Genomic DNA, 16229 nt, shown 5'->3' with positions numbered 1-16229 from the left:
ATCTCTTCATCGGCGCCTTACAAATTCAAGCTTCTGCAGATATGAACGAAATCCAACGGGACCAACACTACCAACAGTTATGCCGCCTATTTTTGTCAGAAGTAACTTTAGATATCGAAGCCACCTGCGACTCATCCCTCAATCATCTGAGTGGTTTTTAATAACCGGATGCGGAGTTCTATAGAAAATGAACCGACAGACCTGGTTAACGAAGACACCGAACAATTCATTAGCCCCTTCGGGTGTGAATCTCGTGAATTTGCCCGCCTATGCGACTTACATGAAAATGGCCACTGGGCGCTGCGGTATCATGGATAGATGCATTTAACTGACCCTCCGCTCAGCAGCTTGGAAAAGTAAGTGGGCGAGAAGGACGGACGACCAGTATTGGAATGATGCCCGTTGGGCTATTGTGAAGGATTTTGTCGCTGACAAGCCAACAAGCCGTGCGGATACCAAAAAATTCCAGAACGTGGCAAAATATACCTTCACGATGTTGAAAAAAAAGAATTATAGAGGGCTGCATTTTGTCGATTTGGGTTCTACTGTTACTTCCCGTTCTTTTCTTATTATGCAAGGTAGGATCAAATGGATGCCTTGTTACGAAAGTACGAGCCGTGTCTGATTGGGAGTAGCCTCCAGTGACTCACCAATGAGACACAAATTTGGTTTAAAACCTATTCATTTTCGAACTACTGCTTATACGCGACTCTTCCATTAGCATGTTAAGACTCTGTCGGATATATTTGTGACTATAAACCATTCTGTTAGTGCTATTTATATACTAAAACTGGATACATACATGGAGCAACCCCAGCAAGTTGAACCCGTCACGTAGATCTAGTTCAGATTCCAAGGGTGCTACCAGGCATATCTGAACTCAGCCCGCTCCCAATCAGTCAGATCCATTAGGTCTGTCTCCAGGATACGATGCTCGTTGCCCTCCTGCGAGACATTCGCCTCGACTGCACGTTTATCCCGACGCCTGTTCTCGTTGAGCAAATAGAACATCAGAGCCGCTTCCACAGCAATCATCATGGATGAAGTGACGAAGTATGCACGGAAACCAGTTGGGAAATGCGGTGATTCTTTCGTAATGAAGAATTGGGGTGTGATAATCTGGCCTATGCAGTAGCCGACGAAGACCATAACCTTTGCGGTAATAGAAAGTCAGAAATCTATCAAGAATACCCAGAGCTGTCTTGGAGAATTGAAACTTACACTGACTGTCATTTTCTTCGTAAAGCCAGCAATGTTTGAAGATATAAGAGACATGCACATAATATATGACACCGTACAGGTAAGCAGCGCATATACTGCACCTAGACGAGACATTTTGCGGTCTGTTGGTAAGGCTAGATACGTATCTCGTAAGCGGTTGATCTTTGGTACATTATACTAAGAACTCACTGTAAAGTAAAACACTCCCCACGAGGACACACACGTTGCTGAGTATCATAGCAACGCATCGTCCTTTACCAAGCCACGAACACACGATACCCCTATTTCGATTAGCGAGATATCACAAACGCTAGGAGATTGGAGACCTACGAAAGCAGCACGCTGACAAGTTGGACAGCATGTTCGGGCATGGCGACGACGGTGGACTCCACGCTGGAGAAGCCGAGGCCGGTAAGGATGATCTTGTTGAATGCGTTCAACCCACCTCCAGGTATACATTGTAAAAATACAATAGAAAACAACATCCACGCTTGGGGATCCCGGAGGGCTTCCTTTGCTTGATAAAGCTTATACTGGCGATTTTGAAGACCGGCATGGTTATGAAGCACCTAGTAGTTTCCAGGTTAATAGTGAGGTTATGCAGCTCAGGAAGGATAGTTCTCACCCGAACAACGGCAATCTTCCGCTCGCGAGGCGTTAGGAACCATGCCGTCATAGGCGATGTTGGCATGACAAAGAAGACAATGATTCCCCATAGCATGGTGATCGGGCCAAAAATAAGATAAAGATACTGCAGAGGTCTAAGCAAAACCATTTGTGCCGGTTAAACAGGTAGGTTCACCGAACGTACCTGCCATTGCCCCAGCTTCCCATGTAAATGCCCAATACCGTTCGAAACACCATCACCAATGAACGCACCAATGGGCCCTCCAGCCCACCATATGCATGAACGAAGAGCGTGCTCGTTTTTGGTAAAGTACTGGCTCACCAGGAGGGTGAATGCCGGATTGTTGGAAGCCTCGAAGAGGCCTAGAAAAAATCGATTCACGGCAAGGGTAGCAAAATTGGTTGACGCGGCATGCGTCGCGACAGTGAGCCCCCACATGAATATCATTGATCCTATCCACCTGCCAATGGGAAGCTTTTGCATGAAAATCGAGTTCGGATATTGCCATAAAAGGTACCTGCGATTGGAGTCAGGGGACAAGGTATTGATAGCTGGGCACTACTGAGTTATACCCGAAATAAAAGATCGACGATGTCCAGCTATATTGCTGCCCCTTCAGGTTCTATTTGTGGATTGTCAGTCCTACTAGCCAATGTCCACAGAAATTGTCCCATAACTCACCAGATCGGACCTCATTCCATACACGGCGGCAGTGGAGAGAATGCCTTTGTCGATAAAAGAAAGGATATAGCTCACAGTCATCTGTAGATGCCCTTCATCAGTAACTAGCCAGACACTCAGGGCTATGTATTAGTTACCATTGGGACAATGATCAGGTCAATCTTCCAGCGGACGCGGGAAGCCTCCTTGTCTGTAAATTCGACGGTAGTCTCTCCATTCTCCCCGCCAAAGACATCCATGGCGTCGTCGTATCCATGGGAGTGTTTGGCACCCTCCGCGTCCATCGCTGGACCGTTGGAAGTAGTGACTTCAGCTTTCTTAGACTCCATTTTAGCTTGCAATTCGGCCGACTTGTTATGGATCGGAGGTTGTCGACATTGGAAGCCCAATCTAAGGCAAACTTGGGGTTAGGACGGTGTGGAAAGTGAGGACTTTATAATTTTTCGTTGACTCTCTTTATCGCACGCACAGGACAGTCATATACCCCGGACAATCGTGAAGCCTATTCCTGCGCTGTTTCCATAGCATCCTAGGACTCGTATCACACCTTAAACGGCAGATCTACTTATCTGATGTGGAGAACGGCTGAGCTGACGTAGTCCACTTCAAGCAGGTATATCCTCGTTGTCCCTTGTCGGCCAATGGTTCGGCATGAATAGGGGATTTGAAGAAAAAAAAAATTGGGGTGACAGTGCACGGTCCTCGGGTCCTCCCGATACATCGGGAAGCTGCCGATAGTTCCTGAAAACGTCGGCAGCCTGCCGATATACGCGACCATGCCGATACCACGATTGGGCAGATGAACATATACATTTATAAAACCTGTATACTTTGTCGCGGTTAGGTTCTACTGGCTGAGGGAATCTACGAATCTACTTCAGATAGGAAAAAAGACCGCCTATGTGATATTCCCTATCTTGACTTCCTAGTTTACCCAGAGCTTGATCGTTAACACCGCCATGCCTAGCGAGCCAACCGCCGATTTTTATCAGCATGTCGTGGTTCACGGATTGCCCTACGACCGCGGCTTCTCTCATGGAGAGCAAGTGAAGGAAAAGATCCTACGGAATATTGCCCATTACAAACAGCCGGGCAAGCTCGTGCCATGGTATGTTTCATTAACAACCATTATTCCATTATACTGATACGGTCATAGGCCCGTCGCACTCAAGGTCATTCGGGAATGCTATATACCGGGGTTAGAAAAGTACTGGTACTCAGGTCTGGAAGAAATGCGTGGGGTTGCAGATGGCGCGGGAGTAGACCTTGAGGACATCATTATGCTGAATTCTCGATATGACCTCTCGCACATCAGCGTCCCTTCTGACGCATGTGTCAATGGCCAAAAGGTCTCCTGCAACGGACAGAATGGGGCGCATTCTCCGTCAGAAAAAGAAGTTCCTTCTGAGTGTACCAGTGCGATCATTCTTTCGGAAGCGACAAACGAGGGAGAAGTCTACACGGCCCAGAATTGGGACATGTCAGATCGACTCGTCACTGAAGATGGTGTCATCTATCTGGAAGTCCATCCGGACCCTTCAGAGAATCTCCCGTCATTGTTCATCGTGACTGAGGCGGGTCAGCTGTGTCGGTCAGGTATCAACTCGAATGGGCTGGGGTTATGCGCAAACTCCCTCTGTAGTTCGATTGATGAATTACCATTTTCACTTCACCAGAGTGCAGAGATCCCGGTTATTCCCCCATCCACGGCTCTTCGGCGACTATTCCTTGAAAGTCCAAGCTATGCTGATGGCCTGAAACGCATAGCAAGGACGCCGCGCCACGTCTCCTGCAATCTGATGCTATCCACCGCGGAAAACATTGGAATCTGTTTGGAAATCACTCCAAGAACGATTTTCAGGATCTCAGGAGCAGGTGGTTCCGACACTCCTTATATCCTACATAGCAACCATTTTCAAACTCAGGCATTCTTTTGCCAATCCGAGATCCAAGACACTCTAGCGGGAGGTAGTTCCTGGTATCGTGGCGACCGACTCGAGGTTGGCATCCGAAGGAAAGCGCTCATTGGGTTCCTTACGGAAGCCGACATCGTGAACGCCTTCAAGGACCACGCTGGATACCCTCACAGCCTCTGTGAGCATTCTCGATCGGCAAGGAAATCCGTTCCAGTTCCATTCGTGCAAAAGGGTCGGCCAAGCCCTTATTCAGGCCCGACTTGCACGGTGAGCTGTGTAGTTTATAACCTGTCAAAGAGGTCAATCAAGGTTTGTAAAGGGCCGCCATGCATGGGCAAATTTCAAGAGTTTACTTTGCAGGCGACGGTCTGACGGCGGCAGCTGTGGTGGAAAACATATGGGTTGATCATATCAGAAATTGTACCGCTAGAGCACAAACAGTGCAAGCTAGAGTTGAGTTTATACCTAAAGTACTAGTAATTCTAGTTGACACAGATCCAAGCCATCAACAGATGTGTCACATGATATCCCTATGCAAGAGTCAGGGCTCAGGGCTAATTATCGCACCTGACTATTTCGGTCTAGCGTTGTCAGTCGATTGACCTTTTTAGGAAATGCGACCTGCAACTAGACATGCGGATCTTCTTCAGCTACCTGTGACGAGCAAATATTACCAAATGAGGTTGCACTGACGAGTGGAGGCCCTGTGGGGTTTTGGACCCCTGAGTGTGAGAGGTGATTTGTTTAGTTTTAAACGAGATCGTTGACCACCTTCTCCACTCCCTCTTTGCTCGGGTCCGGGCTTATGGGATTATCCATCACGTCGGATTCAGCGGACTACTACCTTTCTTCATGCCTATCGATTATTTGGCGAATTTTTATCGATGAACAGTACAGGGAATGCCTCATCCTCTAAGCGCTCTCGCGCTCCGATCGCCTGCGAACGCTGCAAGAGGAGAAAGACCAAGGTACACCCTCCAATTCCTTATCGCAGGCTCATGAAATCCCAATTACTAAAGTTGCGTAGTGCAATGGGATGCGTCCAGTATGCGCGCCGTGTCAGAAGGCGAGAGCTTGTACATATATGAATCCCTTTACAATGATCGAGGATTGTCGGACTGACGTGTAAAGCGTGCACTTGGGTAGGACTAACCCGGGTCGGAGGTCACATAAGTGAGGATTATGTCAACCTACTGGAATACACAAGGGGTCTGGAGAGCAAGCTCGCGGAGCTGGAGCATCGTGCTCAGGGAAACACCACAGCTCAAGTTCCGGACGACCAAATAACATCTACATATTCGGTCACGGCGGAGCTCTCGACGAATATGGCCCTGCTAAGCATGAATGCTGCCGCCGAACCATTTTTTGTTGGCGCAACCGCCGGCTTTTCTTTGTCAAAAGTGGTTGAAGGTATACTCTCTCAGGCTTCGATACCGGACTTGGTGCTTGCGTCAGTCTCGTCATCAACCGCACACGTTGACGATGAAAGAGGTCTACCAGAAAGCAACCTCAATAAATACAATCCCCAGCTTGAGCGGAAGCTGGTGGAGATTTTCTTTGGTCGCGTTCACCCGCGGTACCCATTTCTGGATGAACGGTGTTTTACTGAGTTTTATCGTTGGTACCAAAGCTCCATCAATGCCAGCACTTCCAGTCAATCCAAGTTGTTCCAGCTCCATATGGTGTTTGCAATTGGTGCCAGGATCATGCAGCTTCATCCGGAAATGGGCGGGTCTATCAGCCCAGAGTTCTATTATTCGAACGCGACTCAGTACATTGATGGAGCACTGCAGGTCCCTGGACTGGAGAGAATTCAATCACTACTTCTCTTAGCGCTATATGTTCTACGTACCCCAAGTAGTACATCGAATCTTGGCAGCTGGCACATAATTGGAATCGCAGTGCGATACGCCGTGGAATTAGGTATGCACCGTAATATACGATCTCGTGTCCCCGGGGCAGAGGACCTATACCGTGTTGAGATGCGCCGACGAGTCTTTTGGAGTGCTTACGTCCTTGACCGTGCTGTGTCCCTGACTTTGGGCCGACCATTCGCATTGTCGGAGAGCGATATTGATGTCGATGTAAGTTATGCGTTCAGGAAAATGTTTTACAGTCTCGTCTTGCTAAGGAATAATCTCCTTATCAGTTGCCGGTTGGTCTAGAATACAGCACCGCCCCAGGAGAAACTATCTATTGCTTCCAAGAGTCCCAGCCCGATGGGACTGATCCGGTCTATACCAAATCCAACACGCGGAATCTTTCCTCCTTTGTCCACTTATGTCGACTTAGGAGATTAGAAAGCAGAATCAAGCAGGAGCTTTACAGTGTTAGCACGTCGCCAACCACGCAGGGTCATTCTTATGATACAACCGTCGAGAGCTTGCGACACCAACTTGACGAATGGCTAAACAGCGTACCCTCCCACCTCAGTCCAGACGGCCAGTCACAGGAAGACTATTCTCTTTATGATACCCCTGAGTTCTTTCGCATCCAATACAGCAAAGCTTTGCGCATGCTCCTCCAACACCGAATCACCCATTTGGCCACCTCCGAGACAGACCCATCAAAAGATAAAGAATACCTTACTTTGAGCGCTCGAGCCGCCGGGGACATCTGTCAATATTATAAAACCCTACATCAAAGAAGGCCTCTAGGGTGGAACCTCCTTGCCTTGCATTCAATCTTCACGGCCGGTCTTACGTTGCTATACTGTATCTGGGCAGACAAGGAGCATCCGACCCTAGGTCGATTTGAGGACATTCGGGCGTGTTCGAATGTTCTTTTTGCAATTTCCGAAAGATGGTCGACGGCTACAAGGTTTCGGGACATATTTGAGATACTCGCTAAACGCATGATACACTTGGTTTCCCTGCCATCTAACCCTCTGGCCGAACTGGGCGACACATCATTTGTGACCGAGGAGAAGAACCTTCCCACTGGTGCTCTTCCGGAACCAACAGGGTTCGATTCTATGAATCAAGAGGACTTCTGGGCCATGCTCGATGAATTGGTGGATGACGACTATATCCGCAGCCAATTTCGGTTGAACGAAGTAGAGGGCGCATGGGGGCTTTGAGTTTGCTTGACTATATCGCTGGACCGTCCAACACCGTATGTAGATATTGCCAGATACACAAGCGGAGGTTCAACGCGAATTCGTATAAAGTAAAGGTATGAGTTGTGATTTCTGATACGAGTAATATAACTTATCTTCGATTGCATTTGTAAAGCCATTGTATAACTTCCTAGCGTTATGTCCTCAGCTGAGAGGCTTTTCTATTCATGAAACATAAGTGACTAAATTATTAAGCAGAGAGCCACACATCTATCATAGGAATCCCCCGATGAGGTTGTAATTAAGTACTGAACCTCTTCAGAAGGAGACAACCAGAAGGAAACTGGGCATTAGGAAAACAGAAAAGAGAAAGAAAAAAAAAAGCCGAAAACTCCAACGCGACATGCAAATGTTAACCACCATCCCCTAACGCCGAAAGGTGCCAGATCCTTATCAATGCTCTAACACGTCGCTTTATATGGAGGATGACAAAAGAGAAGCCGAATTACAAAGACCGCAGTGGAGTAACAATGGACTTCCTTGGCCTTGGTCCACTAGTGTATAGCCATATATAGCTCACGCGAACTCGACGTGAAAATATTTCTGTAGTGCATAGCGTCAATCTCATGAAGAGACTTATTTCCATTCAGGCTGCCATTCCGGTTGCCAATTCGGTTCAGGTTCGGGATTAACCCAAGCTATTTGATTGTCAACGGGGTTAGCTTCGCCATCCAAAGCTTTCTTCATAGCAATCTGCTGCTCTTGTTCCTCTGGGGAAAGCGCCGCAAAAGCGGCAGTATTGGCATCCCATTGCGCCACGCATTCCTTGTTCCAATTGCATTGCTCCACCTCGCCGAATACCGGGTGGTGGAAGCGTGGATGCTTCGATGGCCACCCAGATGCATGATAATGGTGCTTGATCAATGCGCTGCGCGAGTTGTGGTTCCCACTGTCTGAATGGCCTTGACCAGCGGCAAAGGCTTCCACGGTGAGGACGAGAAAGCCTCCGACCAGCTTTGACTCGGGGATATTATGGAACGTCTTCCATGACACCTCGTGTCCTGCGTTGATGCTCATCTCGGCTAAGACCGCGCCCGTGAAGGCAGAAGGCCCTGTCCCACTGATGATATCATCAAACTCCAGCTCAAGCTCGGCGATTGGTTTCCCTTGTTTGATAGAGAGGCCGTTTAGCCACTCCAGGATATTATTGACCAACCGCATCATGACTGGTTGACGTGGCTTGGCCATGAAGGTCCACTGGCAAAACGACTGTGACTTTTGCCCGAGGATAGGATGGTCGCTGAAGTCGGGCTCGTCGATTTCCACGCCGATTACCATGTCAATCTCGTGCTCATTGTAGCGTTCCGGAATGAATCGTTCGATGGGTCTGATGGCCTCGACGTCGATGTCGGCCCACACACCACCGTCCACGTACATGATCAAATACCGCAGTAGGTCGGCTTTAATGATTGGCGCCGTGAGTGAACGATAAGTGTCCACAATGTCCGGACGGTTAAACCCGTCGGGTCCAAAGTGTGTTTCAACGTAATAGAGATCATTTTGATCTGTCAGTACTTCGTAGCGATAGCCGGGGTTCTTGGAGGTCCAGCTGCGCGCCACAGCGAGATCTCGTTCCTCGAACTCGAATGGAGCAACTTTCCATGATTGCCAGATCTTCTTAGGGAAAAACCGGTGTGTTTCACAAGACCGGTACGATAGACCATCGCTTAGCTCGCCAAATGTATCAGTCATAGAGAGGTAAGAGATGAAGATGATAGCCGCAAGGCATCCGGGGATGACCCTGCGGATCTGTCTCGGCAGGCAAACTCCGGACATTGAGGCTGTTGTTATTGCTCCCGGAGACGCATAACCCAAAGATTCAATTGACGGGGGGGGGACAAAAGGAAGGAAGGATGTCATCCCACGTTTATGAGCTCCGCGTAACGGACCATGCGGAGATTGCTATCTCGTTTCCCCCCGCCGCTCAGCAAGAATTTTTGCTGGATCAACCCTGCGCCTTTTCTCTTAATTTCGCTAGCCTTTGGCCCGTCCATGTTAGCGTCCATGGTCTGATTGGCAGTGAGTGGCTGTGTTTTAGCCTACATGTTGTCCGTGGTGCATACAAGGGCAACATTAAGCTCATTTGGGGTAAAGTCCAGATCCATTTAGAGCGCCACTGGAGCCGCTATCCATAGTGCCATTGGTGGCTCCCTTCCTTCACTGGGTCCGGGCAGTGTCCACAGTGCCGGGGGTCCGGGGTAAGCCTCGGCCCAGGGTTACATTGAGAACCAAATATTTCCCCCGACGCATGTGTCTTGGTCGATAAGACTTGACTAACAGCTCACCTTGCTGACGACTGCTCTATTTAGTTCCAAAGCTGGCCAGCCATTATTGGTCCAAAAGGATTTCCTCGGAATGCTCATCCCCCAGAGCTGCATGTGATGTGTGATGCCCTACTTGACATTGCGTCCTCTTATCTATCGCGGACCGATTGACCTCTTCTCATTCCCCAATTTCCCCAGTCCCCACACGAGCCGGGTCAGATCCCCCGTCTCTGAGTCCGGCCGGACTAGGATTATTTCCGCTCTCAAATATCGCGTTTCGTCATTCTCCCCCAGAGGTTGATTGCGCAAACCTAGTTCTTTGGGCATCGAGTCTCCACGATGACCAGTTCCCTCGACGGTACTACGCTTGGGGAGGCCCCCAAAATGCATACAGTAGACCTTGAGAACTCTTTAGAAAAGGGATACTGGAAGTCACGGGCCACCACCCGCCTCCGATTCTTTCCTATCCGGGCCGCTCAATGGTGCGTTGATCATCTCCGGCCGGCCTTTCTGACCGGGATAGGTGGGCACAGCAGCCACCAGGGAAGGCGCACCGCGTACCTCGATGGGCTCCGTGGCTTCGCAGCCTTTCTAGTATACTGGGGTCATCATGAGTTATGGGCTCACGATGGCATTGGCGCCGAAGCGATTTTTGAAAATGCCTATGGCTACCAAAAGAAACATTATTTGGTTGCCTTCCCCGGCCTGCGCATCTTCTTTTCGGGTGGGCATTTCGCCGTCAGCGTCTTCTTTGTACTATCGGGCTATGTCCTGTCGGCGAAACCACTCTCATTGATACGAGCTGGAGATTATCTTCAACTGGGTGATAATCTGGCCTCTGCCTTGTTCCGACGCTGGCTACGCTTGCACATACCTGTCATTTGCACCACCTTCGTGTACATGACTTACCTTCACCTGTTTCGCATCCACGCAACCCCCGAAATGAAGTCGAGCTACGGAGAGGAGCTCTGGAATTGGTATGTCGAGCTGAAGAACTTCTCGTTCGTCTTCCGCACCGGCGGCGAGCCATGGTTTACCTACAACTTCCACTCGTGGTCTATCCCCGTCGAGTTTCGCGGGTCCATTGTCATCTACACGGCTCTGCAGGCGTTCCAAAAATGTCGACCCAACGCGCGACTGTTGTGTGAGCTCGGGTTGATTGTCTACTTTATGTACATTGTCGACGGTTGGTTCTGCTCGCTCTTTATGGCCGGAATGCTACTCTGCGACCTGGATTTACGCGCCGCCCGTGATGAACTTCCCGATGTGTTTCTCATGCTCGAGCCTTTCAAGGAGGCGATCTTTTACGGAATGCTTTGCATCAGCATTTACCTGGGAGGCGTCCCGTCCCGCACGTGGGAGGTGCAATTCCTACGCGACTCGCCCGGGTGGCACTACCTGTCCTACCTGAAGCCCCAGGCGGTGTTTGATTTCAAATGGTTCTATCTGTTTTGGGCAGCGACCTTCCTGGTGGCCTCGATCTCGCGGATCCACTGGCTGAAAAGCTTCTTTGAGACACCCTTCAACCAATATCTTGGCCGCATCTCCTTTGCATTCTATTTGGTTCACGGACCCGTTCTCTGGGTATTGGGGGATCGCCTCTATGCGGCGGTAGGCTGGGTGCGGGATTCGCATGCGACGACCTGTCCTGGTTGGATCAACCGATTCCCTCTCCCCAAGGTCGGCCCACTTGGGCTGGAGCTGAACTTCTTCGCTCCACACCTGATCCTGCTGCCGATGACGCTTTGGCTGGCGGAGATTGTGACGAAATTTGTAGACGAGCCGAGCGTGCGGTTTGCGCAATGGCTCTATCGGAAGACCTTAGCACCGGCAAACCAATCGTAATAGATGATAGATGAAACAAACTTTTCCTTTTTCTTTTGTTACATGATCATAACGGATTCTTTGTAGAATTATTTCCGCCCTTATCATTCCTTGTGACCAGGACTATATTTGTAGCACGTAAGATTTTCGTGTCTCCACCCGGGCCACTTGCCCATTTGAAAGGATGGGAAGGAAAGCAATACAAAAATCCAGGAATAACTAAATTAAATTCGTCTTAGCCTTCTAGACTTGCGTACACCTGCCGTTATCACATGTATTCTCCTCACGGAGTGGATCTTGACCCCAGACCCCAGACCTATAGTAAGGTAATAATAAGAGAGGGATTGGGGAAACCAATCTTAATTTGCGCCACTAGAGCCAAGCTAAAGTACTCCTGTCCCTGGAATACGTGAGGGGATTTGGATCCACGCCAAAATAAAAATAAAAATAAAAAAAATAAAAAATGGCGCACACGGGACATGCATGATGCTCAAATTTATCTCTCGCCGGTTGATTTCTCCGGTCAGCTCGAGAGACAAAGCGCGTACAATAGGCTGGGGTTTGCTCGATCGGAGTTGTTTTCCCTCTTACCCCTCTTCCGTTAGTCATGCTGGCTAAAGGCTTGAAGCGCATCGCCTCCGTTGTCGGTGCGCTGCTGGTCCTGATCTTGCTAGCCCTTCAATTGTACCATCGCAACCATTCCAATGGAAATAGTAGACTCCCTCTCAGTCCGACCCATCCCAATTCCAATGAGAGCCCCAGTCCACCCCCCAGCGACAACCGCTGGGGTCGTCAAGATGAGGACCAGCCCCAGATAGACATGTCCGCGACGCACACGGTGCTGTCGTCCGTCTCGACCCCGGACAAGAAATGGTTCCACATTGACTTCGGCGGCCGGCATGCCATCAACCCCAGTATCATCCCCCATCCCGAGCAGCCGAACACATGGATTATCACCGCGCAACTGCACAAGCCCTCCGACCAGCGCACCAGCTCCGTCTGGTTCGCCGAGTTAGTCTGCGACGCCGTCTTCCGCGACGACGGACGCACCCTCGGCTGCATTGACCCGCCGCTGATTCTCCCCATCGCCGCAACCATCGGCGACAGCAACAACTGCGTCGGCGACCTGTCCTTCTTCGCCCTGAACGTCGGGCCGCACGACGCCCGCGTCTTCTACGGCCCAGACGCCCCCTACACCATCTACGGCTCCAACTCCCACTTCACCTGCTTCGGCCAATGGATCCAAGACCTCCGCCCGCTCGTCGACTGGAAGCGCCCAATGGACCTCCTGTACGACCACGGCTTCCGCCAGGCCACCGAACTCCACCGGCCATTGCCCTTCAGCGCCGTCGAAAAGAACTGGTTCCTCTTCTGGGACGCAACCGGCCAAGCCTACGTCCACTACGACGTATCCCCGAACCGCGTCTTCGCAAAACTCGACCCCTCCGGCTTAGTCGGGCCCGACCTCGCCCCGCTGGCGTCCAGTACAGATAATATCTGCCTCCAGCACCACCTCCCAACCCTAAAAGACCCAGAATTCGAATCAATCCACCAAGCCACAAACTCCCTTTCCATCACCCTCTGCTCCCGCTCCGACCTCTCCTGCCACCCCACGGACGCAAACACCTTCATCCTCACCATCTTCCAGCACAAAACCTTCTACTCCTTCCACAGCGTCTACGAACCCTACGCCATGCTCTTCTCCCGCTCTCCCCCCTTCGCCATCCACTCCATCTCCTCCAAACCCCTCTGGATATCAGGCCGCGGCACCCCGGGCCAGGGCAAGAAGCCCCAGTCCCTGACCAATCAAGAAGCAGAATCATGGAACCAGACGGAAATGCTCTACGTGACCTCAATCAGCTGGAAGGATCACGGGAATAAGTATCATGGGTATATAGATGACGTGATCTTTTTAGGGTTTGGGTGCGAGGATGAGGATACGGGGGGGGTTGATGTTGTTGCTGGGGATTTGGTGAGGGATATGGAGTTGGGGGGTTGTGGGGTTTAACTTTTTCTTTTTCTTAGCCTGGTGGTGGGGGAGAGGTTGTATATCAATTTACTTTGTCGGTTCTTTTTTTTTTTTTTTTTTTTTTTTTTTTTTTTTTTTTTTTTTTTTTTTTTTTGTTTTGGGTGCGTCTTTGATTCTTGAAGGGGTGGGTATTATCTTTGATAATACCGCGATGCATGCGCTTGGTTCTATTTCTATAGATGAGCTCTTGTTTGGCATTTAGATTAACGTTAACATTATCTTAGTTCGATCAACATATAATACCCACATAATAGAGTCTGGATCGTCAGATTGACATGAAGATCAAGGGAGAAGTTTGGTACGGTGATAGTCGTTAAGTAGTTAAAAAGAGTTTTCTATGAGTGTTCTGCCTGTTGAGATATGTACTAGTGCATAGCAATTTCTGTCGCAGCATATTCTTTAAGAAAGAAGCAAAAAAAAAATAAAATAAAAATAAGGAAAAAAGGTGCTGAAGCAGACCTGCATTATATATACCTCGGTAAGTAGTATTATAGCCGACAATACATACATATCTACACTAATATCCAATATCCAGTATCCAACATCACAGCTCACTCCTCACAGCTATACCTGGGATGTTTCCATAAACTAATCAGAACGCCACAAGTTATGCCAACAAACAAATCAATGTCGCACACTAAAAAAAGACGCGTGTTCACGTGACATGAACGAACGAACAGGTGCAGCTGCTGAGTCAGCGGTGGCATCCATCTTTTCTTCTAACTTTCTCCTTTTTTCGTGTAGCCATGAATTCTGGGAAGGGGGCGAGACTATCATGACCTTCGCGTGCTTTTATGCTATTTGTGGGTTGGGATTGGTAGGATGCTAGTTAGGACTCCACCCATGCGGAGACTACGACGGGGGGGGGGGGAAATGACGGTGTAGATAGGGGATCTGATTCGGAGGATGGGGATTCAAATTCGGATGAGAAGGCCAGCTAGGATGAGGATGAGGACGAGGAGCGAAGAGTTACTATCTATGAAGATTCAGACTGTCCCGGAGCTTATGATCTGTATCTAGTTGATGAGGATAGTATTCGTTGGGCTAGTACTGCACACTGCCTCGTTCCTACTGGAATAGAAAGGTGAGCTCTATCTATGGCGTTCTTGTCGGCTGTGTGCTAACTAACCACCCAGTAAAGTCGCGGTTTCGGGTCCAGGAGACGGCTACGGCCATAATGTAAGTGTTCTCAATCTATCGTGATAGCGTTACTAGGATGTGATCATGACACAGGCTGAGGTATATCTTGAATTTTTACCATGGTATGTAGACCAGAACCGACCTTTTGTTCAGAGGTAACCTATCTACAGATGTGGGGGTTGGTTATAAGAGCTCAAGTGGAAAATTCAAATGGTTTGGTTCTCCCCTGTAGTAGAGGACTTCGTCTAGTTTCTAATGCTGAGAAGCTACCAGGATGGAGAGGATAGATACGCCGGCCCAGCCTTTCCGTGGCATCCGGACTGCCACATGATATTGAGCCTTGCACTCACGGGACTGGGCGCGCATAAGATTGACCTGGAGCTCCTGTATCACACGATGGTAGAAATGATCCGGGCCGACGGCAAAGCGCTAGATTTGGACTACGGCGTCGATGTGATCCGCGAACAAGAGGACTACTGGAAATGTATTCCCGGCGCAGAGGCAGGCAGGCCTCTTAATCCATAAAAAGCAGATCGGCGCACTGACGGCTCGACCCATCTAGTATTGCGTCACGCAGTCAGCGATCAACTCCAAGCTCGTTGGCTATATCGAAGACGTGGCGAGTTATTGCGAATTTGACTGTCCGTTCCCCAACCCCAACCGTCAAACACGGGTCCGTCACGATCCATTCAGTAGACTCCCTGTGAAGATAGTCCACAGTATATGCTCCTATCTCTCGGGCGATTCGATGAAGGCTCTTCTGCAAGCGTCTTTTGAAGTCTCTGTTGCCACGCACTATAATTCCTTTTGGAAACTCTTCATCAAGTCTGACATGCCGTGGTTCTGGGAGGTCCATAGGCTTGTAAAATACAACAAACTACCCGGATATCTGAACTATAAAGGATTCTACCTTTGGCTGGATCATGTGTCAACTCCGAAATTTGGCAAGGCCGACAATTTCCTGGGTGTCGCGAATCGCAGGAGGATCTGGGGGCTATGTCAAGAGGTGAAAATAAAATACGACAGAGCTTGGACTCATTCTTCGAGGCTTAAAATCCTGACATGCAAACTACCTGAAGAACTTGCCACAGTCTAGGTGGACAGACGTCGAATCAGGTTAATTTGGACCTACTTTAAGAAAGAGATCAATCAAGACCCTCCGTTGCTTGAGACCTTGGTGTTGATGAAGAGATCTGGATATGTCTTATTAGAAGCACATCAATGCGACTTTAGGCAACGGGGCGAAGATTCAACAAGACCAAAGGGTTAATACTACACATGCATGTTCTCGATGCCCCCGCTACCATAAAATGTTCCACTATTTTCTGTGTACTATGGACGTTTTTCATACTACGTCCATATAGCGCGCCCCAAGGCATTTTTCACTACAATGAGCTCTCTAGAGGAC

The 16229-nt window shown here is 49.3% G+C and overlaps 6 protein-coding genes across 6 annotated transcripts; 4 read left to right on the top strand and 2 right to left on the bottom strand.

Moving 5' to 3' along the window:
- Window positions 1–861: 861 nt before the first annotated feature.
- Window positions 862–2859, bottom strand: BDW43DRAFT_321505 (major facilitator superfamily domain-containing protein; the record flags this gene model as incomplete). The annotated part of the gene is made up of 8 exons (XM_032049343.1): window positions 862–1152; window positions 1222–1355; window positions 1411–1502; window positions 1552–1790; window positions 2033–2366; window positions 2422–2471; window positions 2531–2611; window positions 2668–2859. 8 exons carry the CDS (start codon window positions 2857–2859, stop codon window positions 862–864), a joined length of 1413 nt encoding a protein of 470 aa, XP_031897208.1.
- A 2231-nt stretch (window positions 2860–5090) lies between these two features.
- BDW43DRAFT_285841 (Zn(II)2Cys6 transcription factor) lies at window positions 5091–7592 on the top strand. The gene is made up of 4 exons (XM_032042982.1): window positions 5091–5414; window positions 5474–5522; window positions 5578–6530; window positions 6596–7592. Exons 1-4 carry the CDS (start codon window positions 5331–5333, stop codon window positions 7523–7525), a joined length of 2016 nt encoding a protein of 671 aa, XP_031897207.1. The 5' UTR covers window positions 5091–5330; the 3' UTR covers window positions 7526–7592.
- Window positions 7593–7634: 42 nt separating this feature from the next.
- On the bottom strand, window positions 7635–9582 carry BDW43DRAFT_285839 (glycosyltransferase family 32 protein). The gene has a single exon (XM_032042981.1). The coding sequence runs from the start codon at window positions 9422–9424 to the stop codon at window positions 8141–8143; it is 1284 nt and encodes a 427-aa protein (XP_031897206.1). The 5' UTR covers window positions 9425–9582; the 3' UTR covers window positions 7635–8140.
- A 250-nt stretch (window positions 9583–9832) lies between these two features.
- On the top strand, window positions 9833–12049 carry BDW43DRAFT_285838 (acyltransferase family protein). The gene has a single exon (XM_032042980.1). It carries the CDS (start codon window positions 10168–10170, stop codon window positions 11671–11673), a length of 1506 nt encoding a protein of 501 aa, XP_031897205.1. The 5' UTR covers window positions 9833–10167; the 3' UTR covers window positions 11674–12049.
- Window positions 12050–12207: 158 nt separating this feature from the next.
- BDW43DRAFT_285837 (uncharacterized protein) lies at window positions 12208–13691 on the top strand. The gene has a single exon (XM_032042979.1). The coding sequence runs from the start codon at window positions 12260–12262 to the stop codon at window positions 13658–13660; it is 1401 nt and encodes a 466-aa protein (XP_031897204.1). The 5' UTR covers window positions 12208–12259; the 3' UTR covers window positions 13661–13691.
- A 765-nt stretch (window positions 13692–14456) lies between these two features.
- Window positions 14457–15917, top strand: BDW43DRAFT_302469 (uncharacterized protein; the record flags this gene model as incomplete). The annotated part of the gene is made up of 5 exons (XM_032045242.1): window positions 14457–14484; window positions 14672–14765; window positions 14952–15039; window positions 15095–15322; window positions 15384–15917. The coding sequence occupies 5 exons, from the start codon at window positions 14457–14459 to the stop codon at window positions 15915–15917; spliced, it is 972 nt and encodes a 323-aa protein (XP_031897203.1).
- Between the last annotated feature and the right edge of the window lie 312 nt (window positions 15918–16229).

This window comes from Aspergillus alliaceus (genome assembly GCF_009176365.1).
Source record: "Aspergillus alliaceus strain CBS 536.65 unplaced genomic scaffold BDW43scaffold_43, whole genome shotgun sequence".
Lineage (NCBI taxonomy): Eukaryota > Fungi > Ascomycota > Eurotiomycetes > Eurotiales > Aspergillaceae > Aspergillus > Aspergillus alliaceus.
This window is presented reverse-complemented; position numbering and strand designations above follow the sequence as displayed.